Source organism: Setaria viridis, chromosome 5 (assembly GCF_005286985.2).
Source record: "Setaria viridis chromosome 5, Setaria_viridis_v4.0, whole genome shotgun sequence".
Lineage (NCBI taxonomy): Eukaryota > Viridiplantae > Streptophyta > Magnoliopsida > Poales > Poaceae > Setaria > Setaria viridis.
In genome coordinates this window covers 33518933-33545596 of record NC_048267.2, presented here as the reverse complement: position 1 = coordinate 33545596, position 26664 = coordinate 33518933, and the positions used below count along the sequence as shown (strand labels likewise).

Below are 26664 nucleotides of genomic sequence, written 5' to 3'. Positions count from 1 at the left end.
TTTTTTCTGTTCGAGTACGCGAACTTCTCGTTTTGTCAAGGAAACAAGAAGCTCGTAGTCAGGCCCACAAAGGCGCAGTGGCCTTGCTGTGAGTGATTTCACCTCCCCCACGACAACCCACGGCCCAGGCACAAAGTGCGTACCGGGCCAACCATGGAGTAGGATGATCATGAGTCGACGAAAGCCCGTACTAGTGGAGCGGGCCGTCTTCTCTCGGTTTCTCTTGAGATTCAGAAAGATCCAGAAAATAACATTGGGCCAAGAATGTGCAATGAGATGTTCCACGAGAAAATAACGTGTCAATCGAAGCAGGAATTGACAATCCAAAGATGTTCCACCAGAAGTCGACCCTCCTTTGAAGGGTGGCAGTCTCAATCCCTCCCTCCTGTGTGCACAATCTGATCTGGTACTCGATGAATTGCTCAGGCTGCGTATATGTTGGATAGTGGATACAGAAACTCAATGACAAATTTCATCATCTTCATCCTTGTCAGAAAGCCTGAAGAATAAGCATACTGATACTGTTCTGTGAACGCTAAATTGTCTCGTTTAATGAAAATGGAACAGTGCAACGATGCCTCTGTTCATTGAAAAGAAGAAAGCTTAAAAAATGGCCTGCACTTATAAATTCTCCGGTCTCGAGGCTAAATCTAGACACAGTATTACAATTTTGACGACTTCATTCCCTTCAGACGTATGCACGCAGAGACAGTTGCTCGAGAACAAGATTGCCTTCAATCAAGGTCCATATACACCTATACAGATAACGACTACTCGCAGAAACGGAGATGATCATCAACCAAGTTCCTTCGATGAAGATCTTTCAACTTGGAAAGCTTTTCAGTCAGTGCGATCTGTACTGTACATCACCGACATCCAGATCTCAGCACAGCAACAAATCTGCATGTTTCTGTCCAGAAAAGAAGGCAACCCCGCCAGTTGTAGGGTGGAGTCCTGCATAATATGCCACTGCCTCAAATCAAGTGGATCACCCCAAGGGCGGAAACCAACTTGCAAGGTCAGACTGTTGATAAGCCATTGTCAACTTGGATACCTGCACCAAAACGTAACACCAAATTTAATTCACGATCACGTATTTAGTGCACCTGCAGTGAACCAACTGGTGACTCGGTGCTTAATATCCCAGCCACAACACGGGGATGACGAGATAAAACTAATAGTGCTATTTCAGATATCAAACAAAAGAATATGACTGCCATTTCTTTCCCTTTCATTGGTTGCCTCTTGCATCAGCTACCATGCAAGATACTAGAAACTACACGATATAAGTGTTGCAATAAATAAGAAAGATATGTTTCAAGATATGATGTACTCCCACTCTTTCATCCCAGAAACGTCAGGGAAGTGTACACCCCTGAATGCCTGATGTTCATCACTTCCCTCGACAAGAGCCCGGCAGAACCACCATGGATATAAAATGATGATCCAGCCTGAGAACTGCAAGCTGCAACAAAGTGACTCAAAGCTCCAATATGTCTTCCATGGAAGAGCCTCTGCTACCTTTGGTCCAGCGCGACCAAAAGTACACTTCCAAGAAAGACAGAAGAAGATCCTGTGATGTTCCAAGCAGGTGCGCAACTTCCTTTTGCCCAAAAAGTAATTGCAAAGCTAACTTCAATACTCCCAATCATTTGCCGCCCACTAATGAAAATACCAATATGGTATCCCCATCAAATATCCAGCGTGTGCACTCTTCACCTTCTATATTCACATCAAGCAAAGAGACACCCTATGCAGATGAGATTGATTACCAAAGTCATGCTACTACTGCACAATATACACCATCAATTGCAAGGCAGGCTATTGTCAGTGTCATCTTGTACATCTCAATAGGGGTCCTTGTGTACATGACAAATGTTGAAGGCTTCAAGGGAAAATCCACATTCAAGCTAGTGGATGCCCTTTACTTCACCATCATTAGTTTGTGCACAATAGGATACGGTGACATAGTCCCTTGTACTAACTTCACAAAGGTGTTCACATGCTTGTTCCTACTAGTTGGTGTTCGTTTTGTTGACATTATGCTAAACGGACTGTTGACAAATGTACTGGACAAGCAGAGGGCAGTTCTACTTAGCACAATGGATGATAACAAGCTCAACAAGGTGTTTGATACCTATATGATTGATGCTAAACAGAAAAGATCAAGAGGGAGGATGAAAGTAATGCTTGCACTAGTGGTTGTAGCAGGCACTATCTCAATTTGCACAATCATAGTGCATGAAGTGGAGGGCCTAAGCTGGATCGATAGTTTCTATTTATCAGTCATTTCTGTTACGACAGTTGGATATGGGGACAAAAGCTTCTCAACAACAGCAGGAAGGCTCACTGCCACTGTGTGCCTGTTGATAAGCACTTTGGCAGTTGCGAAGGCCTTCTTGTTCCTAACAGATCTAAGGATGGACAGAAGAAACAGGCGGACTACAAAATGGATCCTCCAGAAGAAAATGGACAATGAACCACTTGTCGCAGGCCTAGACAACGATCCTGCTGTAAGGTATGCTACAGTTTTTCTTGAAAATTTATTATTCAAAGTTGCCTTTCAACAACTAATACCTGAAAGTTCTAAAAAATGATTAATACCTGAAAAAGAATCAACTTTTTCAGAGCAACTCAACCCCTAATCTGTTGCTTATCTTTACTTCAATGATTAAATACTATGAAGTTTGTTTATTTAATGACGCGTACTTTATTAAATTCTTATTACATGACAAAGAGCCAACAATTTGTTGTTCCTTCTACCAACAAGGCACTGAAGTTATATATATAACACAAAAGGACGGTTATAACACTGTTATGGATGATAAGACTTCCTAAGAAAATAAGTTTTCTTTTTTAAGACAATAGAAATATTACTGTGAAGGTAGTATATGCGCTGAATATACAACTTTAAAAGCCTGCATGCACTAGTAAATAAAAGAACCTCTATAACGAAATATGCTTCCTGACAACCATCTCTACAAACCAAACCCTTTTCTTGTTTTTGATGAAACTAGGCCCAAAATGTCCTAATTTAAAAAAAAAAGCAGTAGAGACAGTGGGTGACACTAACATTCTATAATTAGATAGACAGGGCACGGTTACATGGCTGTGATGAACGGGCATGACCATCAACACCTCACTGCCCTAAATAAAATTTACTTTCTTTGCTCACAGCTCTTATAATCTGAAAGTATGCTATCTTTATGTTTCTTATAGTGACTGTGTATTTCATATTCAAGTAATATAGTTGTCAATGGTCACTCATTAGCAATCTTCTTGCTCCTATGCAACAGCAAATCAGACTTTGTGATCTACAAGCTCAAGGAGATGGGGAAGATCGATGAGAAAGACATTGCAATAATCTCCGACCAGTTCAATCAGCAAGAGTTTGGAAAATGTGAAAGGATCCCTCTTGTAGATATAATTGGAAAACTATGAATCTAGTATAAGTTACTATTAACTATGAATATCCCATATCACAATGACAGACCTCCTCCTACACATTGCCAAGTCGCACATGTATGTGTGACATATTTAATACCCTTGCCTATCATGAGTATTCAAATACATTATCTGTTGCAGTTTAAGTCAAATATGAAAGTTGTGCATTGTTGTATTGCAGTTGAACTAAAAGTTCAAGAGCTGGTCGACAGCATTCATATCCAGAATGGAAAAACAAATTGTAAAGTGTATAAGATACAGGAAGAAACACAAAGAATAACAGACAATATGCATTAAAGACACTTGAGATAGTTTCATACACAGGAGTACAACTGAAGCAACAGAGAGCAAATTTACCCATCAAAGAGATGATGGCGGATGCCACCAATACAATGATTTGTGGTTTGCTATCATCTCAAGTCTCCAGATTCAGTCTCTTTTACTGTCAGATCCAAAATCCTTGCAATCCTGAAATAGTTAGTTAATCTAATGAAGCCCAACCATATCTTGTGCAACGATGAAATGACTATTAGAATGGAAAATTTTACACACTTTCAATTTATCAGGTTTTGCATCAAAGACTCACCTTTCTCTAGTTTCCTTTACAAGCATCTGTATGTCAGACAATCTTTGCCACTTGTCATTTCTCTGCTTCTCGCTGCCCACCTCATCAACTGATTGGGAACTGATGAACTGTTCAATTTCATATTCTAATGATTTCATCTGTAAATCAATATGCTCTAGAAATCCATCATATGAAGAAGTATTCTTTATGCTGTTTGCTGGGTCAGGATCATTTAAAAATGAGAAGCCATCGGCCATCCGAAATGCACTTTGCTCATGGTAACCAGTCATGCTTGCATGTGCCTCATTTCTCAACTCAAAAGATTCCTTTTCAACTGATTTTAGATGAGAATCGCAACTCTCAGCCCCATTGACTCCATCATTGACTGTACTGGAGAAAACCCTTATCATGTCATCAGAGTTTTCACTATTAGACATCCCAGGATGCAATGCATACTCAATTAACATGTTCTGCTTTATCGAAATTGCCTGAATCCAAAAAAAAAAATACTCATTGTAGGATTGTGCATACAATAAGATATATGAACAGAAATTTAAAACAATCAGTTCCCGACTAATGGACATGTCATATATGAGCTTGTTATATGCCATAGTTGAAGCAAACACTTGTTAATTTCAGGTGTGATGATCAGCAGAATCAACGCATGAACAGTGTGAGATATAAATGGCCAAGAATGGTTTGGGAGGTAATTTTGAGTTACTGTCATGAAGTTAAGAGAACACACGGCCTTTTAGGAAAAGAAAGAAGTCATATTTTACATGATAATAAAAGCCCATGTTATCACCTCACTAATCTTTGCCGAAAGCTTGTCAAGTACTTCAATGCGCTCTTTAATGTTCTCCAGGGCTTTGGTCAATTTCTTCTTCTGCACAAGTAAATCCACAGCCTCGTTCTCTTTGCCCATTCGGACACTGGTTGCGGCTCGTTTCTTAAGATTCTCAGCAGCCTCGGTCAATCGCACAAGCCTCACCCTCGCGCTATTTGCTATGATAAAATAAAGGGCATAAAATTTGTTACAAGGGTGGTGGGCAGTTGAGCAGATGCTACAGCATGCACACCATGTTCACATCCACAACCACAAGTCCCATCCTCTGATTACGCTTACGCATCACTACATCAGGCCCATCTAAGATGGCTAGGTCGAAAACACAAGTCCCTAGAGATAAATCAGACTTCACTATGGGAGCCATACTTGTTGTAGCAGAAAGTAGCAGAAAAATTGGAGGGTAAAATAGTACTGAACATACACCCGTTCCATGAACGCAGCACTGAACATTCCAGTGATAGCCATGTTACCTTTGGATTGGGTAAGGTCGGCTTCGGCGTGGAGCTGGAGGAGCTCCTCCCGCAGCCGCCCGAACGTCGGCGGGGCCCTTTCTCCGCTGACTCCGCTAGACGCCGCCAGGACGACGGCGAACCGCGGAGGGGTCGCCCTTGGGCGCCTCCTCCATCCGACCAGGGCAACAGGCGGCCGAAGCGGCGGCACCACTGGCGGCGGCGCGACGGCGAAGGCCATCTCCGTCACGGGCCACGCCCACCAGTGCTCTCTCTCGTCGTCGACGCGGCGGTCTCTCTCACACCGGTGGCGGTGGGCTCTGGGCTGCGTGGGCTGGGCCACTACGGTCTGGAAGCGGAAAGCTCCCATTACGTAACATTCTCCTAAAGACGTATTGCCACGTGTTCACGTCATGTCCAGCAATCTCCCGCGACACACTGCATCTCCGGAACTGTAGCTTGAAGAGTTGAGGTCATGATTCTCGTACACATGCCGGTAGGTGCAAGATTGCAAATGCAAGGCAAGAACGATGGATGCTGTGCGTGTATGTATATCTCGCGCGCGCTAGCTTTGGAGTTTGGACCGTTTGGTTGCTTGGCCTCATCTGACATTACGATCCAAAGGTTACATTTTACAGGGCTACAGGAGTACACAGACAGGTTTCAATCCACTGAATTCTCAGAATTTTTTTTTATGAAACCAATTCTCATACTTTCAATTCCCAAGAAAAATTCGCAGCTACCAGTCAATCGGGGCCATACAAAATGTACAGTTGAAATGCACCTCTTCGTCTCTGCGTAAACCTGATCGACACGCGTGAAAGGAGTTCGCCGCGTTCATTTCCTTGCATTGGTCGTCCGGTCCAACCTGACGGTCCGTCTCACACGGTGCGGGACTAGCGTCACGCGCTATATAGCAGGCGAGCACGCACGCATGGCTTCTCGTGCTGCGCCGGTGCCCCTCTTTCTCCGGCGCCCTGCGGTGACTTGGGACAGGAAGCTGAAGCCTCGCCTTGGCCATGGAGGCTGGGGTGGGGGAAGCAATGCAGGGCCGCAGCAGCATCAGCGCGCCTGCAGGCTGGATACTCTCGCTCCACAGGTCGCCGTCTCTTTCTCGCCTGTTGAAATTAAATCCTTTCGCATTGGCTTCATAGATTGCTCTGTTAAGTTCTACTACTAGGTACTAGCTTCATATGCTGATACTTCAGATATTCAGATGCCAATCGTGCTGTCCTGTAGCACTATCTGATATGCTCGCGCTGCACACGTGAAAAATTCCTCCTCTTCTTCCTTAGATACACGAGTACAGTCCTAATAAGCATTCCTCGCCAGCATGACAGCAGGTGTCCATGGCAGATTTACGTCATCTATTGGTAAGTAGTTTTAATGGTTCAAATCTTGGTGTCAACAGATTTAGATGTTTGTGAGTTTAGTGGTTGTGTGCATTTCCAGTTTAGTGGTTCCTTCGTCTTTAAAAGAAAAATGTTAGCGAGCCTATAAAGTGTCAGCTACTTTCCCAGCTCCCAGTTGACAGCCGCGTGGGATTTCAGACAGTCCAGTATCAGCATGGATGTAGCCAAAAAATAAAAAATAAAAAACCCGAGTCGCGACTGTTTATTGCAACAGGTATCAATTGTCGAATAAACTGTGCGTGCATATATAGATGGGTGGACCTGCAGTTTTGTTACCTGTAACCGCTGAACTGCTCGCCTGACATAATGCGCACACATGAGCAGTAGGTGCAGACATTAAACCAGACCTTGCAGTACCCATGCAGTAACCCATACATCTTCTTGTTATCTCCTATAGTTTTCCCATGATTTCATCACCGTATCACACATACGAACACCACCACCACCACCACAAAGACAAAAGCATGCAGTACTTCTATAGGTGCTCATCCATGATTAACCTAATCCAGATGAAGTTACTGTGTCCTGGGAACGGTGGATCAGCTAAGCTCCAGCCTGATCATCGTTGTCACCACCCTCAGCGTTCTTGTGATCGCCGAAGTAATAGGCCAATTGATTCTCGCTGACCAGCGAGTCCAGGAACGAGGAGAAGGTGCCGTCGTCGACCATGGCGCAGCCCATGCCGAAGCCGCCACGACCCGCGGCGTCCAGGGCGCAGAACGGATCATCCAGTCCTTCGAAGACATCGGCGCCGAGGCCCGTCATGGCGGGGAAGTCGCGGCCTCCGTCGTCGTCGTCTCCAACGCCGCCCGCGCCGGACGAAGAACCCGGCTGCTCTGGCGGTGGCGGCGGCGGCGGCGCCACCGGAGGCTTGGGCTTGACTGCCGGTGGAGGCGGCGGCGTCTTGTCAGGAGCAGGAGCAGCGGCGGCGGCCAGCGGCGTGTGCGTCCGCGGGTCGATCCCCCGCGCGATGAGCTTCTTGCTGAGGTGGGAGTTCCAGTAGTTCTTGATCTCGTTGTCCGTGCGCCCAGGCAGCCGCCCGGCGATCAGCGACCACCTGCGCGCACAATGGAAGTAAGCAAGCATTATTACGGGCGGCGGCGCGCGGCTGCTTGATTGCTACACCACCAACACTAGAGCGGCACGGTGTGGACGACGACGCACCGGTTGCCGAGCAGGCGGTGGAGGCGGACGATGAGGTCCTCCTCGTCGGCGGCGATGGGCCCGCGCTTGATGTCCGGCCTGAGGTAGTTCATCCAGCGGAGGCGGCAGCTCTTGCCGCAGCGCAGCAGGCCCGCGCGCCGCGGCAGCGTGCGCCACCGCCCTTCCCCCTCCCGGGCCACGGCCCGCGCCAGCAGCTCGTCCTCCTCCGGCGTCCACGCCCCCCGCTTCAGCGCCGCCCTCGTCGTCCCCTCGCCCGCGACGGCGCCCCCGCCCCCGCCCCCGCCCCGCCGCCGCGCCGCTGGCTGCTTCCGCGTCATGTCCGACCCGTACCGGCTGCTGAGCTGCTCGCTCGATCGCTCGTCTACCCAGGCAGAGGCAGAGGCAGCTGATGCGCTCGCCCGATCGAGGTCAGGTCGCTTTCGTGCTGTTCCTCTCGAGTCGAGGGGCGCGCTCGGTTTTGCGCGCGGGGCTCCGCCACCACCCCCGGGAGGGAAAGGGTCGGTGGGGGTGGTTGGTGCCTTGCGCGCGCCGGTCTGTTGCGTTTCGGGAAATGGAAGGGATTCCGCGGCGATCTCGGTGGTGGATTCAGCCGCGTTCCTGCCGTCGCGTCGCGTCGCATCTCATCGTGTCGTGTCACGGGATGACGGCCATCGCCTCGCTCATGCGCACGCTTTACCCGCCACTCGGAGTCGGAGCGAACAGGGAGTGATTGTTTTTGCTTGCCCTCTTTTAGGCCTTTAGGTCATGATAGGCCACCATCTGTTGGGCCGGGCCATGCATTCCCGACAGCTTCTTGTCACAATGATGATTTTATATATATATATATATATATATATATATATATATATATATATATATATGTGTGTGTGTGTGTGTGTGTGTGTGTGTGTGTGTGTTTTGTTTTACGATTTTGTAGAAATAAATAGTTGAATGCAAATTAAATAGATCTATACCGCCATACAAAATGGCGGTAGGTCCGCTTCCGCCAGTTGGATTGACGGTAGGAGGGTCAGAGCGGTGCATATGTGTTTTTTTGCCGTACGAAACAGCGATAGCCTGCTTTAGCTGTTTCGTACGGCGGTAGGTGGCTTTCCACCGTTTCGTACTTTTGGCAAGGACAGAGTTGAAGTTAAGCACACCACATGATGCAGTTTGAGTAACAAATGATGTAGAAGCTTACCACGACGTCGAAGTTGATGTCCCTCGAACGCGGGTACGTCTGCGTCACAGGCACGGTCTGCGCCGGTGGCTGCCTCGGAACGTACATGACCTGCACCCTGATCCTCGGCAAGAACCACCGCAGGTACGCTGCCAAAGCGTCATCGTCGTGCTGACAGTTCTCGTCCACCACCTCCTCCAAAGCGTCCGCCCACATCTCCATCCACGAAACCATCCTCGGACCCCACAGGGTCCTAGGCCCACCACCACCCTGACGGGTCAACCTAACATAACCATCGTGCAGCGGGTTAGAGCGAAAAATCTTTATTACAATCAGAATGGAAAGGTGGGGTGTACCTATGAACGGCGGCCAAGACGACATGAGTAACAAGGACTCAGGGGTGCTGGTACCGACCGAACTGCCTCATTACACAGTTCACCGCGTAGTCCTCGATGTGGATGTTGTAGATCAATGGCCTCGTCGTCATCCAGTACTCCATGTCCTGATGGCACAACGAAGAAAGGCCATGCGGGGCACGAGCGTGCACCTCGGCTATGGTGTACGGTCTCCATCTCACGTCAGTGTCAACAAGAGCGTCAAACTGATCGACGAAGTCAGGTTACGACTTCTTCGTCTGGACCCCAACCCACGATCCTTGCAAGAAAAAAATTCACAAAAACGTTCACAAATCAAAACATGAAAGCATGCATTATATGAATTGAGCAATTGTAGGTGTAGTACCGTACCTTCCTCAAACACCACAACGACCCCATCGTGGGTCTGTCGATGTCGTTGTGGTCGAAAGGCAGCACCGGGTACGGGGCCATGTCAATGACATATTGGGAAGCGCTCGTACGACCACAGCTGTAGCAGCAACGGGTAGCCAACGAAGATGGGCTCTATCGAGTCTACCTTGCAGCAGCCTGTGCAAAGACCCCTGTAGGTCGCCGCCAATACAGTTGAACCCCAACTGTATTGCGTAACCTCGTCGAGCGGGGCCTCCGCAATGGCCCTCGCGTAAGGAAGCAGGTGTTTAGGCACCAAGTTCCCCTGTGACGTGCAGAACATGATCCACCCGAAGAGCCACAGTAGGTACGCCTCCAAGTGTCGCGCAACTATGACATCGTCGGTGTCGTCTCTCATATACTCGCCCTGCACAACAATCAAAGTTAGTTGACAAATTGACAAAAGTTAGAGAAAACGATATGGAAAGTCAGGTAACTAAGTACTCACACTGAACTGCATGAGCCACTTCTTCGGGGGCCCGTGTGTCGTGCTAAAGGTCCGGTACGTGCCAACAGCTCCTCACGCCAGCTAACTAGCACGTCCACCGCAACAACGGCCCGCCCGGTACAAGGAAGCCCAAGTAGGAGGGAGACGTCCTCGAGTGTTGGGGCCATCTCACCCACTGTGAGGTGGAAAGTGTGCGTCTCGGGCCGCAAACGGTCCAGAAGAGCTGCTACCAGTGACATTTTGAAGTGGAACCGTGTCGACTTCTCCACCCCCCACGTGTCGACATCTCCCTCAACCAACCTCGTTAGAGGGAGGAGGCCCGCAGCGCGTAACTGTAGCATGCATACCATTTATTAGTTCAAACAATGCAATGTTAGAACTTTCCATTTATTTAACTAAGTACGATATACCTCGGAATCCAACGGGCGTCGATCGGCATCGTTGAAAGCGGAACACGTGCCCGAAGCGTGCCTAGCCTCACACCACGTATGGCTAACATGAACGACCTATGGCTGACATAAACGACCTGTGAAGGTCATCCAAGGTAGGGTTGAGCAACTCAGGGGTCTGATCCCCCTCTGGAACCTACTGCGCCATACCTGCAACACGAAAAATATAAGTACGCGCCGAAAATAATAACAGAGGCAAAACGTAAATGAAATAAAATGCAATAGACATGAGAAATTGCAAAGGCAACATAAATGAAATAGTACACAATATGCAAATATTACATTATCTTAGTACTACAACTTAGGTTACATTCCACAATCTAAGAAATACAGGAGTCTCTCGACATACAACAAACGTCACGGATGACATTACATATGACAAGGTTCGCCTAAGTTACGAGTTCACAAATATACAACACAACGACTTCACAAACATAAAAGACAACGAGTTCACAAACATACAAGACATGAATCACAGAAGTTTGTCATTGTTGCTATGTGCACGACGACCCCGACCATGCACTGCAGCATTTGCATCACCGCTTGATGGTCTAGATTGGCTACTCCCACCTCCATATGTCGTTGCAGGGCAGTTCCTGTACGTGTGACCGACTTCATGGCACTTGTAGCAGAGGCGGACATCAAGACCGGCTTCAGATTGATCCATGTTGTTCCAGATGCGTCTTTTGTTGCGTCACTCAACCCCTTGGAACATTTCTGGATCAGGGTCAGGAATGTAGCGCGCGGCATTACCAGGATTGTTTACGATTTACGAAGTTTCCTAGTAAACGATATCCATAAATCTCGTTCCTCCAAGTGTGCCATATAGTTTCCTTCAGGAAGTAACGTGGCATGAACCGACGAGGCTGAAGTCCCCCTGCCTTGATGCATGTAGCAATGACATGGGTGCAAGGCCTGTGCAGCAACCTTGGCTTCTAGCAAGAGTAAACACACTCTTCATTGCTGATAATGCACTCTTGTGTGTGCTTCTCGCGCCTCCCCCCAATCGACCTTTGTCCCTGCAAATAGCCTCGAATCGTCATTCCACGGCTCCCACTTCATTGACACGATAGTTATGAGCCTTCTTAATCGCCTCCTCCATGTACTCTGTCATCTTGTACCCATTAATTTTGTGATTGTCGCGCATTGAGTTATCAGCGACATGGTATGTTTCCTTGAAGTACTTCATGGTGCGGTACAGGAAGAATTCCACGATACCAAAAAGGGGCAGTCCCCGAACACTGTGCAGGATCCAGTTGTAAACCTCAGCTAGGTTTGTAGTCATTATTTCCCACCGAGCACCTCCCTCGTCATAGAGTAATGCCCACTTTTCCTTCAACTCATGCTCAATCCACTGTGAGAAGCTCTTCATGGACCTTCTACGTCTTCGCCTCACATTCGGACCATCGAGTCCGACATCCTCCAGAGACACAGGGTGGTCAGCCTCGCTGTTTAGCGGCCTGTTGCCTAAATCTTTGGACCATTTCTTTGTAAGCTCATGAAGTTTTTCCACAGCAGGTTGAATTTTCTCTCCTGATTCTGGCTGTATAGCCGCTTGAACATTTTCATAAGGGACTTGTTCTTGAATTTATTATGGAAGTTTGCACCCATATGCCTCATGCACCACCTACTCTTCAAGTCTCGCCACATCGGCACCCTGAAACGATGCACACTTCCATTCTGTAGGTCTTCGATTGCTTGTAGAATGCCTTTGTGCCGATCAGGAATTAGACAAACACCCTCCATGTCCTTTACAATCATCTGCTTCACCCTCTCCAGGAACCAATACCAGCTATCTCCAGACTCCTTCTCCACAAAGGCGATCGCTAGCGGCAACACCTGATTGTTACCGTCGGACCCAATAGCTATCAAGATTGTGCCTTTATACCTTCTAGTCAGAAATGTACCATCAATGCAAATGACTGGGCGACATCGCTGAAAAAGCCTCAATGCAAGGACCCAAGGCAAGGAATGACCGCTGCAGGACCTGTTTGCCTGGAAACTGAGCACATGGATAGGCTTTCAGGTCATAATAGTTTCCTGAGTTCCTCTGGCATATGGTGTGCAACAAGAGAGGGAGGTTGTCATACGATGCTTTGTACGTACCCCACTTCATCTCCAGCGCCTTCTGCTTAGCTCAGTAGACTTTGTTGTAGCTAATCTTGTACTTGAACTTCTCCTCTATGGCACAAACAATCGACTTGGGCTCGAAGCTAGGATTCTCCACTATCTGAGGATACATGTATTGAGTAACAAAATCAGCAGTGAGGTTGCGATGAGTTCCTTTCAATTCATCCAGTAAGCATTGGTGCTCAACCACTCTAGTCACCTCCCAGTAATCCTTCCACTTCCCCTTGTATGCGTACACCCTAAACGGGCAATTTCTTCTCACACAGCACACACCATACACTGTCGGGTTGCTCTTCACCACCCTAAACTGATGCTGCAAAGATAAAGTGGACTATCGCTTCACAACTGCAATCACCTCATCCCCACTGGGGTACATAGCACCCATGCAAACCTCATTCTCCCTGTACTCCCAAGGAATATTTTTCCCTACATTGACCTGTAGGGCGGAATGGTCATAAGTTGACCAGTTCCGTAGGATAGTGTAAGCATCTACCTTATCCGAGAGTTATCATCCATGGCACTATTGGCCTCTTCTCTTTCCCTCTTCACCTGCTCAACTAACTCAGGCATGTCTTCCCCCTCATCAGCCTCCCCATTTGATTCACGGGTTGCAACATCATCCTCTGCATCTCCCTCTTCTACCTCCTAAATTTCTTCATTTTGCTCATCAATACTCTCTACACCTTCCTCGACTTCAACTTCAGCATCTCCCACATCTTCTTCCAATTGACTGCTAGGCCCAACCTTCGTGAATACTTGAACATACAATACAAGCGGTAAATCCCGCTTCGTGCAACCATGTACATAAGCCCAGTAGTTCTGGGTTCCTTCAAGCGGGATCAGCTCCCAAAAGATTATGTCAGGCCGTCTCCTCACTACAGTCCTAACAGACACATCCACTTGATCTCTATCAAGACTAAAATCCTTACAAAACCACATACATATGCCTCCCTAAGTCCTCTCTCTTGCTAATACTTGCAGAAAGACTGAAATTCACTCAAATCTACCCCTTCTGGACCATATCTAACCTCTACCGGACCATAGAACACTTGGAAATATAAACTTTCCGATATGCCTACCAATACACACGGCACAAACAGTGCAAGTTACTCTTAATAACTTAAATCAGTTAACTCGAATGACACCTACATTTCAATATAAAGTTCAACCTTACGAACTAATTCATTTCATTTTACTATGTCAATATAACCATAAACAGCGGGTCAATATACGCGACAAGAACAAAAGTTCTAACTAAATCTAATAATTCCAACTACCCCTGAAACAACTACATCTTAAATACCTATACATAATATAACCCTAGTATTATCTAAAGTTAATCTACATAAATCAACAAACTAATTTTACTGTCAACTAAATACCTAAGCTAAATCCACTAATCTAACTAAGCTAACTACACGGTGAACGGATTAGAAAAAATAACTAAACTACACTAACTAAACTAACTAGATCTGCTAAGTACACTAACTAAACTAACTACACTAACTGAACTAACTAAACTAACTATATCTATCCACTACACTAACTAAACTAACTAAACTAGGGGATTAGAAAAAATACCTCTAAGGAAGCAACGAACGGACTCTCAATCTCCCCTTCCCCTTCCTCCCTTCCTTTTCCCTTCTTTCCCTTCTCCTCCCTCCCTTCCTTCTCCTCTCCCTCCCTCCTTTCCTCTTCTCTCAGTCTGGCTTTCTCTCAGTCTTGCTCGCTCAGCTCTTGCTCTGGCATGGCGCGTGAAAATGAACTGGGTGAGAGCCCGGGGTGGCCGCGCGTCTCCTTTATATGGGGGAAGCTCCCGCCGGCTCATTTGGCGGAAGTGGCCCGCTTCCGCCAATTCAAACGGCGGCCTGCCAGTTCTGCCAAATCATGCGGTGGAAGAGCCTCGACCCCGCGCCACTACATCCCGTGGGCGGCCCGCCGGATAGGGGAGGGGGCAGTAAGCTGTATGCGGGGACCTACCGCCGTTTCACCCGGCGATAGGTCCCCTTACCACCATTTCAACTGGTGATGCTCCTTTACCGCCGTTTCGTACCGCAGCATAAGTCTATTTGTGCAAATTTTTCATTGGACTATTTATTTTTGCAAAATCGTAAAAAAATATAAAAATAAAAAAAATGATGGCCCATGCTGCTACCCCCTAATCTTTATTGCGCCATGCTGAGGGTGTGTTTGGTTGGGCTGTGGCTTTTGGAAAAGCTGCTGTGAGCTGTGAGCTGTGGAAAAGCAGCTGTGAGAAAGCAGCTGTGGGAAAAGCAGAAGACCGTTTGGTTAGAGGAGCTGTGAAACTGTAGGCTGTGTAAGAAAATACCTGTAATACCCCTGAAGGTCTGTGAGTGTGTTTATATGCAAATTGCTCGTAACAAAATAAATTTTATATACTTTTCATCCATTAAAGTGATTGGTTCACATAAATAGAATTATATCCATCAAAAGTTCTATACAAGGATGCCATCCTTCAACATGGATGAGCAGGGAGCGGTGGCCGGCGGGCCGGCGGCCGGCAACCGGGGGCGACGGGGTGCGGCGGCCGGGGTCGTCGGGCGGCAGCCGTCCGGGGGGCGGGGTGTGGCGGGCGGCCGGGGGCGCCGGGCCGGCGAACGGGGGCGCCGGGTCGGCGACGGGGGCGCCGGGAGGCGGGCCGGCGACCGAGGGTGGCGAACGGCGGGCCGGCGGATGGCGGACGGCGGGCCAGCAGCCGGCGACCTGGGGCGAAGGGCGTCGAGCGACGGCTGTCGGGGTCGTCGGGCGGCGGCCGTCCAGGGGCAGGGGTGTGGCGGGTGGCCGGGGGCGCCGGGTCGACGGGAAGCGGACCGGCGACTAGGGGCGGTGGATGGCGGGCCGGCGGACGGCATCCGGTGGCGACGGGCGGTGGGGTGCGGCGACGGGGAGGAGCGGACGGACGCGTCGGGAGAAATAGATCGGGGCAAAAAACGAATCGTTACCTTCATAATCAGTGGCAGGTGGGTAATTTTTTACCCCAAAAGCACTTGGAAGCAGAGGTTAAGGTGCTTTTGATTTTGTACCAGAGCAAAAGTAGTTTTTGGGCAAAAGCACGTAGAGCTTTTAGGCCCTTTGGTTGGCTTTTGGCTTTTGCAAAAGCAAAAGCAGGTTGGAAAGTCCAACCAAAAGCACCCTGAGCAGGCCAGGGCGCCGTGACAACACGGAAAACCTTCCTCTTCACATTCGTGCATGCAAAACAAAAATAAAAAATAAAAAAAATGATGGCCCATGCTGCTAACCCCTAATCTTTATTGGACCATGCCGAGCAAGCCGGGATGCTGCGACAACACAGGAAACCTTCCTCTTTAAATTCGTGCACGCAATACCATCCGTTGGATGCATCTCCACTTGTCCTCAACCCTAATTGCCTACAGAGTACGCCATCGTCCCCTGCCCCGCCACTGCCGCCCCTGAGCTCACCGGCGGCCCGACACCCGCGTGGCGCCGCCGGCTCCCCGCCAGCCTGCACGCTGCCGCTGGCTCCCCGCCAATCCAGCACGCCGTCACCGGCCCCTGTGAGCACGGCCGACGGGGCAGCGTGCCCCGCCGCCACCCCCCTGATTGCGCCGCCACTCCTCGGGCGCGCTAGCCGTGCGCTGCCGTCTGCTTGGCCCCGTGCTTGAGGAAGAAGATGAGGAAAAATTGAAATGTCGAATGTTGTTTGTCCAAATGTTAATTTTGTTTATCCAAATGTTGAACTGGACAGTGAAAAATGCTGAATGTTAAATCTTTCCGACTACAGCTAGGCTCGTGCAGGAAGTCAGGGTGCTTGGCATGCAAGGAACGCCGGCTGCTCCTGTCCATCCGAGATCCGTCTCCAGCCGCGCCGGAGACAAGTCAAAAGAAAGGCTCGACCAGTCCGGCACCCCCGTTCTCGAATTTCTCCTCTGCAGGCTAGCAGTCAAAGAAATGCGTGCGTGTCTAGTCAAAGGTTGGCGAGTGCTATCACTCGACCAATCCGTACAGCTTCTTGGAGCCGAAGCCACGGTGAAAAACCGCTGTCGTGGACGTGCTCTGTCCCCTAGCTGTCCGTCCCGGCGTGCTCCGTTGGCTATGTGTTTATCCATACACTCTTGTCCTTTTAGATTCGTGTAAAAAATATTTCGGATTTGTGATGGCCGGTCCAACCGTGATCTGCGAGGAAGGAGAGGGCGTCCAGAAGGTTGGATGATCACATGACTGCAGCTAATGTGTTCCCAGCGAACAAACTTCTCTGCAAATAACGTATCTACGGACCGTGTCGTTGTCTAAATTGACTGTACCTAACCAAAAGAACTATTGTGTCATACACTTCATACTTCATACAGTAGGAAAGAGCACTGCTTGGACCGTTAGAGTACCACTAGTCAGTTGATCCATGTCACGCTGTAAACGACATCGGCAGAAAGAAGCACCATTCTGGCTTTGCACCCGTTTTATGGAACTGATACTGATGCTTCGCGTAATAACCACACAAGGCGGCCGGTCTACGCATTCTCTCCGTACGTAGCTATCTACCCGTGATCCAGTGATCTTTCCGGGTCGCTTCCAAGCTCGATCTAATACCGCCGGGACAAGTCTAACGCCCGCATTAAACACAATCCGTGTGTATATATTGTGCCTCCACTAGACCTTCATACTCCACACAGGCACAGAGATTTTCAGTTCCCGGCACGACACAGCAAAGCTGAGCTTGGCGTGCGCCACCATGGACGCGACGGCTAGCGGCGCCGCTGCCCGCGGCGACGATCAGAATGGATTTTGCAGAGGCGGCGAGGAGAAGAAGCCCGATGCGGCCAAGAAGGTGTCGCTGCTCGGCATGTTCCGGTACGCCGACCGCCTGGACGTGCTGCTGATGGTGGTGGGGGCGGTGGGGGCCGTGGCTAACGGCATGGCCGATCCCCTCGTGACCGTCCTCTTCGGCGACGTCATCAACTCCTTCGGCGAGAGCACCACGCAGAGCATCGTCCGCAGCGTCAACAAGGTGAGTGCACCTTTGGGCGCTACCGGCGGCCTCGCGTCAGCTTTTCGTCCTCCGGTAGCTGTAGCTGGTGGCTTCATGAGACGCCGGTTCTAACCGTGGTCCTTCTTCCTCCAGGTTGTTCTGAAGTTCATATATTTGGGCATCGGAGCTTCAGTTGTCTCCTTCCTTCGTAAGTGCAATTTTACTCTGTTTTCAGAATCAATGATAGCTCTGTCACTGAAATTATGGATGTGAAGAAGTTATACAGGGAAAAATTGTTAGTACTGTACAAACCAAACCAAAACCACCCAATACATATAACCATTTAGTAGTCTCAAAGGAAGTAGCTACGAATCATTCACATAGCCATTTCTTTGTTAGAGAATTTAGTTCTACTCGTACGGTACGGTTCAAATGCTAATACAAGGCTCACCTTTCACTTGTCCCAGAGGTGTCTTGCTGGACGATGGCCGGAGAAAGGCAGTCAGCCCGCATCCGTTCTTTATACCTTAATGCAGTCCTGAGACAAGATATTGCATTCTTCGATACAGAGTTGACAACAGGCCAAGCAGTTTCCAGGATGTCCAGTGATACCCTCGTGGTTCAGGATGCTCTTGGCGAGAAGGTATTACATTTATTTTTCCTATCGCATACCACAAACACAAGCGTGCACAGACCTGCAAAAAAATGTGAGATAATGCAGACATTATATTTGCTTTACATTTTCAGCAAAATGGATGGACATTAGTTTTTTTGTGTTAGCTAACTGTACTTTTTTCATATTCTGCATCGAGTATTACCTTGTGCTGCTGGTGCTGAGCTATTCATCTACTAACTTATCATTTACAGGCAGGAAAGGTTCTACAACTCGCATCTAGCTTTTTTGGTGGTTTTATAATAGCATTCACAAGAGGCTGGCTCCTCACTCTTGTCATGCTATCGTCACTACCGCTAGTTGCTATTGCCGGTGCAGTTTCTGCACAGTTTCTAACCAAGGTTTCTAGCAAGAAACTGACATCTTATGGGGATGCTGGGGATACTGTTGAACAGACCATTGGAGCTATACGAACGGTAACTTCAAATCATGCCAATTATTTCACAGTACATTGATTACTTTGCAAATACAGGACAGTAAGTAAGATGCCTTTGTTTCAATATGCAGGTAGTTTCCTTCAATGGAGAGAACAAAGCTGTTGCAATGTACAAAAAATTTATCAAGAAGGCGTACAGGACTGATATTCTGGAAGGCCTTACCAATGGTTTTGGCATGGGATCTGTCTTATGCATTATGTTCTGCAGCTATGGCCTAGCTTTCTGGTATGGCGGACAGCTAATTGTTGACAAAGGCTATACTGGAGGGAAGATTATTACAGTGTTGATTGCTGTGTTAATCGGTGCTACGTGAGTTTCCAGAACCCTAACATTAGAAATATGAAACTGTACAGTTTAAGCCCTGTAGATCTGTACCTAATTGTATTCACATGATCCTACCTTCGTGATATCTCTTATGTTTCCTCGACAAAGTGTGCATACATGCAGGACATGAACAGTAGTTATGCAATGATTACCTCATATCCAGAAATAAATAAACATAATTTGATCATTGCATCTAGTACAATAACGTCCTGAACATGCCACAATTCTTTGCAACAGTTCTTTAGGTAATGCAACACCGTCTTTTTCTGCCATCGCGGAGGGTCAATCTGCAGCATACAGATTGTTTGAAACCATTGAAAGGAAACCAGAGATAGATTCAGGTGATACCAGCGGCGTGGTCCTAGAAGATATGAATGGAAATGTTGAGCTAAAAGATGTTCACTTTTGCTACCCTTCAAGACCTGATCAATTGATATTAGATGGATTATCATTACAAGTAGCCAGTGGGACAACAATGGCCATAGTTGGAGAGAGTGGAAGTGGCAAGTCAACTGTTATCAGCTTAGTTGAACGATTCTATGATCCACAAGCTGGTGAAGTTTTGATAGACGGCATTAACATCAAGAATATTAGGCTTAACTGGATAAGAGAGAAGATCGGTCTGGTCAGCCAAGAACCGGTGCTCTTCATGACCTCCATTAAAGATAACATTATTTACGGTAAAGAAGATGCAAAATTTGAAGAGATCAAGAGAGCAGCTGAGCTTGCAAATGCAGCAAACTTCATCGACAAGTTACCAAATGTATGGAAAGGAAAAAATGAATATTTGCAATATCTGCTTGACACTTTAAGATTATTTTAGTAAGCAATTAACAATGTTCCCTTTTATACCAGGGCTATGATACATTGGTTGGGCAACGTGGTGCACAGCTTTCTGGAGGACAGAAGCAAAGAATTGCAATTGCAAGAGCCATCCTTAAAGATCCAAAAATACTTTTGCTTGATGAAGCAACAAGTGCATTGGATGTGGAATCTGAGCGGATAGTTCAGGAGGCACTGAATAGGATAATGGTGGAAAGGACCACACTTGTTGTTGCTCATCGTTTAAGCACTGTAAGGAATGTTGACTGCATAACAGTTGTTCGTCAAGGGAAAATAGTCGAACAAGGTTAGATTATCTTACATACTTATTTTTACTTTGTGGAATATTTCCCTTGTCAAACTGTGTTAATCCATTTGTCGCACAAACATATATTTTATATACAGGCCCTCATGATGCACTGGTGAAGGATCCCAATGGGGCCTACTCCCAGCTTATTAGGCTACAAGAGACTCATACTGATGAAAGGCGTAAACTAGCAGACTCTGGGGTGCCTGATTCCGGATCAAAAAGCACCAGTCTGTCACTTAGACGGTCAATGAATAAAGATTCTTTTGGCAATAGCAGCAGATATTCCTTCAAGAACACCTTAGGATTGTCGGTTGAATTATATGAAGATAGGATCACAGATGGAAAGAAAACAGAAGAGCTCTCCGATGCTGTGGTGCTTAAGAAAGCACCGATCGGACGTCTCTTTAAGCTAAACATGCCAGAAGTGCCAGTTCTTCTGTTAGGCTCTATAGCAGCATCAGTACATGGAGTCATTCTCCCATTGTTTGGTATAATAATGTCTGGTGCTATAAAATCGTTCTATCAGACACCAGATAAGGTAAAAAAGGATAGTAGCTTTTGGGCACTGATATCTGTTGTTATGGGGGTTGCGTGTCTAATTTCAATCCCAGCAGAATATTCTTTATTCGCGATTGCTGGTGGCAAGCTTATAGAGCGTATCCGGTCTTTGTCATTTCAAAGCATTGTGCACCAGGAAGTTGCTTGGTTTGATCAAGCCTCGAATTCCAGGTATGATATTCATTTGAATTTTTACTTATTTTTATGTTTTCCAAACATATTTAGGTTTACCTCAATACTAAGAACACTCTTTATCACTTGCAGTGGGGCACTTGGTACAAGGCTCTCGGTTGACGCATTAAATGTTCGGCGCTTGGTAGGAGATAATTTGGCCCTTATAGTGCAGTCCATAGCTGCATTAACAACTGGATTTGTCATAGCTTTTGCTGCAGACTGGAGGCTTGCCCTGGTCATCACATGTGTGATTCCTTTGGTAGGCGCACAAGGCTATGCTCAAGTAAAGTACTTGAAGGGGTTTAGCGAAGATGCTAAGGTGATTGTGAAAACTATAAAGCATCATTTCCTGTTTGATTGTGCGTGAACTCTTCGAATTATCCCTAAGATTTTTATCATGACAAAGTGATCCGATAATGCAGGAGATGTATGAAAATGCAAGTCAAGTTGCAACTGATGCTGTTGGTAGTATCAGAACTGTAGCATCTTTCTGTGCTGAGAAAAGAGTGGTCGCAACATACGACGAGAAATGTGGAGCTCTAAGGAAACAGGGAATTCGTAGTGGAATAGTTGGAGGGCTTGGCTATGGCTTCTCTTTCTTAATTATGTATCTCGCATATGGTCTTTGCTTCTATGTTGGTGCGCAGTTTATACGTCAGGGAAAAACTACTTTTCCAGATGTTTTTAAGGTAAGATACCTACTAATCTTATCTACCATTCAGTGCACAGATATTAACTTTATAAATCATTCACAAACTGATTGGATGTTTTCCAGGTTTTCTTCGCCTTGCTGTTGGCAACTGTTGGGGTTTCTCAGGGTAGTGCACTGGCTTCTGATGCAACAAAGGCAAGGGATTCAGCTATTTCCATCTTCAGTGTTCTGGATAGGAAGTCGAAAATTGACTCAAGTAGTGATGATGGGATGGTGCTGGAGAATGTCACTGGCAACATTGATTTCAACAATATCAGTTTTAAGTACCCGTCACGCCCTGATGTCCAGATATTCAGTGGCTTCACCTTGCACATTCCTTCCGGAAAGGTACAATTCCACTTGCTATATGTAACGCCTTCTGTTCATATTCTTGCAGTAAGGTTGCCCCAAATAACTGGATGCAATGTATACAGTTCAGTGGCATTATATATGGAGCCGTCTACTTCTTTATTTCAAGTCTAATATTTTTCCAAACACTGGAACAGTATGATGCAACCTTTTTCCTTCCTTTTCTACAGACAGTAGCACTTGTTGGAGAGAGCGGAAGTGGCAAGTCCACAATAATTGCTTTACTGGAGCGTTTCTATGATCCTGATTCTGGTGGAATCTTACTAGATGGTGTTGAAATTAAGAGCCTAAAAGTTAGCTGGCTAAGGGATCAAATGGGACTGGTAGGCCAGGAGCCAGTGCTTTTCAATGACACAATCCGTGCCAACATAACATACGGTAAGCACGGTGAGGTAACAGAGGAAGAGGTTATGGCTGTGGCTAAGGCAGCCAATGCACATGAGTTCATATCAGGCTTGCCACAAGGATATGACACCATGGTGGGAGAGAAAGGAATTCAGTTATCTGGTGGGCAGAAACAACGTGTAGCTATTGCAAGGGCCATAATAAAGGACCCTAAGATACTACTACTTGATGAAGCAACCAGTGCCCTGGATGCCGAATCCGAGCGCATTGTTCAAGACGCATTGGATCGAGTCATGGTAAGCCGCACCACCATTGTGGTGGCACACCGCCTCTCCACGATCAAAGGGGCTGACATGATTGCAGTCCTCAAGGAGGGCAAGATTGTAGAGAAGGGAAGGCATGAAGCCCTGATGCGCATCAAAGGTGGAGCCTACGCTGCACTAGTAGAGCTCCGCTCAAAATCTGAATAGAGTGATGTATCTTTATATCATTTGTACAAGTATGATTTGGTCATAGAGTCCACAGGTTTGTTATTTTAGAAGTTGGCATGCAGATTTGAGCTCAAGCATTTTTGCTCACCATGCTGTGTGGAAGAAACATGGTTTGATCTTATTAGGCATAAAGAGAGCAAACTAATTTCGTGTACTCATTCGTGCCTTGTTTGAAAACATAGTAATCCTCTCTAATCCATAAGCATTGGCAGGGACTGAGGCGGGAATTACCTTATTTTCACTCCAATCCACACAGATCAGGAGGGAATGGGTTTATCCAAAGTTCCAAACAGGCCTCTATGAATAGACCACAAAACTGAGTTTCTGAACACCATACATTCCCTATTTACTTAAAAAAAAATCCTAAACTTCATCGTTGTAACGAAGCATGTGTGGATAAGAAACAAAATTGCACTAGCTTGAATCTCTGATTCACCAAACCAGTAAGCCTCACCGAAACCATAATTCCACTACCGTCGTTCCAGATTGATCCCAAAGATCAAATGAGTACGAACAGCTACAGGGGTGATGCGGGCAACGAATGCTAAACCCGCCGCCAGATGCGCGTGATCTGAAGAGCGCGTGCAGTTCCAGAGGGCATACCTTCGGGGTAGCGAGCTCATCCTCATGGCCGCGCCGCCGCCACCCCGCTGCTGCCGCGGCGCTCTCTTCACCGGTGATCCCTTTGGGTTTGGACCTGGGCTGGGCCGCATAACCGGCCGAGCACTAACCAACCATTCACCTGGCAAACGGGCCCAAGCAATCTGAGCCGTTGATTTAGTTTCCGAACGGCTGGTGGCAAAGGCAGAAGGGACACGGTGATGGAAGAAGTATAGAACGGCGTCCGGCGGCGGCGGGCCTGGGACCCTCGGTGACGCTCTCTTCGCCGGGCTGATTGATGCAGTGCAGGGAGACGGCCATGATTAGCGTAGGAGATGGCTGGTTTCTTTCGGAGCTTGAAGAAATTGAATGCGGACAGACAGGAAGGCGACCGCTCGGTGGGACTTGGGAGTGGGAGGGTGCTGGAGGACGCGAACAGAGAAGCATTGTTGGGCCAGGCCACGGTCTGCTGGGCCAGAGCCTAGCGTGCTGGGCCAACAGTGACGAACGAATAAACTACTGGGCCAGGCTTCCAGATTCTATTCCAAATTTCCAATTTGCAACCAGCGCGTGTGAGGTATGATGAGCCTTATTGTTTGACAAAAGAAAGGATTCGGTGCATAGCTATGTGAAATTTTTATGCTTCGGTAAAAATCATTGCTGATACATTTCCAGTCCTGCATCAATGCTACATGCGTGATCTCACCTAGAAGCAGCTTGCATTGGTTATTTCATCACTGGTATTAGCAGGGAACGTGATATAGCAAAAGAAAAGGAAAAAAAATGGTACGGGATCCGGCCGGTTGCATGGATCCCGCTCCGATACGGAACCTAGTTGTCTCGACCGAGTCGGAATCGCAAACATTGGGACGATCGTCGATCGAGATGCCAGCAGTATATATCTGGACGCCGGACGGATCTTGCTGCATCGATCCGCAAGGAATCAGTTAGTCTGTTAACTCCACGCGGCGGTCCGGAATAATCTCGGTCGTCCATGGCCGGTGGAGGAGATGGCGGCGGCCTCGAGCTCGCCGCCGCCGCGGAGACGACGCTCGACGGGACGACGGACCACTCCGGCAAGCCGGCGGTGCGGAGCAAGACGGGGACGTGGCGGGCGTGCCCCTTCATCCTCGGCAACGAGTGCTGCGAGCGCCTCGCCTACTACGGCATGAGCTCCAACCTCGTCAACTACATGATCGACCGCCTCCACCAGGGGAACGCCGCCGCCGCCAACAACGTCAGCAACTGGTCGGGCACCTGCTACATGATGCCCCTCCTCGGCGCCTTCCTCGCCGACGCCTACCTCGGCAGGTACCGCACCATCGCCGCCTTCATGGGGCTCTACATCGTCGGCCTCACGCTGCTCACCATGAGCGCGGCCGTCCCGGGCCTTAGGCCGCCCGACGCCGCCGGCGCGGCCCCGACCGCCGGGCAGAGCGCTGCATTCTTCGCTGCGCTCTACCTCATCGCCGTGGGCACCGGCGGCATCAAGCCCTGCGTCTCCTCCTTCGGTGCCGACCAGTTCGACGACGCGGATCCGCGCGAGAGCCAGAGCAAGAGCTCCTTCTTCAACTGGTTCTACACGTCCATCAACATCGGCGCTCTGGTCGCGTCGTCGGTGCTCGTCTGGATCCAGATGAACGTGGGATGGGGCTGGGGCTTCGGCATCCCCGCCGTCGCCATGGCCGCGGCCGTCGCCAGCTTCCTGCTGGGGAGCAGGCTGTACAGGCACCAGAGGCCGGGAGGCAGCCCGCTCACCCGGATGCTGCAGGTGGTGGTGGCCGCCTGGAGGAAGAGGAAGTCGCCGGTGCCCGCTGACCCGTCCCTGCTCCACGAGGCGCCGGCGTCGGCGTCCGCCATCCAGGGCAGCAGGAAGCTGGAGCACACGGAGCAGTTCCGGTGGCTCGACAGGGCCGCGGTGTTAACGGAGGAGGATGACACGATGAACAATGAGAAGTCCAACCCGTGGCAGCTGTGCACGGTGACGCAGGTGGAGGAGCTCAAGAGCGTGGTGCGGCTGCTGCCGGTGTGGGCGACGGGCATCGTGGTGTCGGCGGTGTACAGCCAGATGAGCACAATGTTCGTGCTGCAGGGCAACACGCTGGACCCGAGCGTGGGCTCCAGCTTCAAGATCCCCTCGGCGTCGCTCTCCATCTTCGACACCCTGAGCGTCATCGCCTGGGCGCCCGTGTACGACCGCCTCATCGTCCCCGCCGCGCGGCGCTGGACGGGCCACCCGCGCGGCTTCACCCAGCTCCAGCGCATGGGCATCGGCCTCGCCGTCTCCGTGCTGGCCATGGTCGCCGCGGGGGCCCTGGAGGTGCTCAGGCTCCACGTGGCGGCGTCGCACGGCATGCTCGACTCGACGGCCTACCTGCCCATCTCCATCTTATGGCAGGTGCCGCAGTACTTCATCATCGGCGCCTTCGAGGTGTTCACCTTCATCGGCCAGATCGAGTTCTTCTACGACCAGGCGCCCGACGCCATGAGGAGCATGGGCACCGCGCTCTCGCTCACCTCGTCGGCGCTCGGCAGCTACCTCAGCGCGCTGCTCGTGTCCGTCGTCACCGCCGTCACCACCAGGAACGGCGGCCTCGGGTGGATCCCCGACAACCTCAACCGGGGCCACCTCGACTACTTCTTCTGGCTGCTCTCGCTGCTCAGCGTCATCAACTTCCTCGTCTACCTCTTGATTGCAAAGTGGTACAAGTACAAGCAGCCGTCCACTACCGCCGCAACGTCGACTTAGCATAGCTATTCTCTTTCTTTTTTTTTTGCATTACATTACACATTGATTAGTGATTACCAATGTACTACTTCTTAGCACGTAGTACTAATCTAGACAGTGAGTCTATATGCAATTAAGGGGGTGTTTGGATACCCCTTACTAAACTTGAGCACCTGTCACATTGAATGTTTGATACTAATTAGAAGTATTAAATATAGTCTAATTACAAAACTAATTGCATAGATGAAGTCTAATTCGCGAGATGAATTTGTTAAGCCTAATTAGTCCATGATTTGACAATGTGGTGCTAACCATTTGCTAATGATGGATTAATTAGTCTTAATA

General features: G+C 48.6%; 5 protein-coding genes, 1 long non-coding RNA gene and 1 pseudogene across 8 annotated transcripts; 3 read left to right on the top strand and 4 right to left on the bottom strand.

Moving 5' to 3' along the window:
- Positions 1–463: 463 nt before the first annotated feature.
- LOC117857471 (uncharacterized) lies at positions 464–5690 on the bottom strand. Of its 2 annotated transcripts, none has more exons than XM_034740138.1 (5): positions 5327–5690; positions 4815–5014; positions 4031–4497; positions 3765–3912; positions 464–1054 (listed from the first exon to the last, which is right to left on the bottom strand). In XM_034740138.1, exons 1-4 carry the CDS (start codon positions 5673–5675, stop codon positions 3855–3857), a joined length of 1074 nt encoding a protein of 357 aa, XP_034596029.1. In that variant the 5' UTR covers positions 5676–5690; the 3' UTR covers positions 464–1054; positions 3765–3854. The 2 variants fall into 2 exon arrangements, with proteins under 2 accessions (XP_034596029.1, XP_034596026.1); XM_034740135.1 differs by having other exon boundaries at positions 3802–3912.
- LOC117857470 (two-pore potassium channel 2) lies at positions 1051–3590 on the top strand. Its single transcript, XM_034740133.2, has 2 exons — positions 1051–2518; positions 3297–3590. Exons 1-2 carry the CDS (start codon positions 1494–1496, stop codon positions 3439–3441), a joined length of 1170 nt encoding a protein of 389 aa, XP_034596024.1. The 5' UTR covers positions 1051–1493; the 3' UTR covers positions 3442–3590.
- Positions 5691–6902: 1212 nt separating the features above from the next.
- Positions 6903–8416, bottom strand: LOC117854418 (uncharacterized). The gene is made up of 2 exons (XM_034736602.2): positions 7882–8416; positions 6903–7774 (listed from the first exon to the last, which is right to left on the bottom strand). Exons 1-2 carry the CDS (start codon positions 8196–8198, stop codon positions 7261–7263), a joined length of 831 nt encoding a protein of 276 aa, XP_034592493.2. The 5' UTR covers positions 8199–8416; the 3' UTR covers positions 6903–7260.
- Positions 8417–9010: 594 nt separating this feature from the next.
- On the bottom strand, positions 9011–10802 carry LOC140222886 (serine/threonine-protein phosphatase 7 long form homolog; annotated as a pseudogene).
- Positions 10803–17151: 6349 nt separating this feature from the next.
- LOC117854419 (uncharacterized) lies at positions 17152–23947 on the bottom strand. The gene is made up of 3 exons (XR_011898183.1): positions 23595–23947; positions 18249–18492; positions 17152–18022 (listed from the first exon to the last, which is right to left on the bottom strand). It is a non-coding gene; the product is annotated as an uncharacterized lncRNA (long non-coding RNA).
- LOC117854417 (ABC transporter B family member 4) lies at positions 17548–23145 on the top strand. 2 transcript variants are annotated; one of them, XM_034736601.2, is made up of 12 exons: positions 17548–17836; positions 17951–18005; positions 18265–18440; positions 18665–18886; positions 18978–19216; positions 19469–19994; positions 20087–20360; positions 20459–21092; positions 21186–21414; positions 21518–21784; positions 21871–22134; positions 22326–23145. In XM_034736601.2, the coding sequence occupies exons 1-12, from the start codon at positions 17561–17563 to the stop codon at positions 22968–22970; spliced, it is 3807 nt and encodes a 1268-aa protein (XP_034592492.1). In that variant the 5' UTR covers positions 17548–17560; the 3' UTR covers positions 22971–23145. The 2 variants fall into 2 exon arrangements, with proteins under 2 accessions (XP_034592492.1, XP_072149772.1); XM_072293671.1 differs by having other exon boundaries at positions 20459–21414.
- A 456-nt stretch (positions 23948–24403) lies between the features above and the next one.
- On the top strand, positions 24404–26478 carry LOC117858989 (protein NRT1/ PTR FAMILY 8.2). Its single transcript, XM_034742152.2, has one exon. The coding sequence runs from the start codon at positions 24586–24588 to the stop codon at positions 26338–26340; it is 1755 nt and encodes a 584-aa protein (XP_034598043.1). The 5' UTR covers positions 24404–24585; the 3' UTR covers positions 26341–26478.
- Positions 26479–26664: the final 186 nt, after the last annotated feature.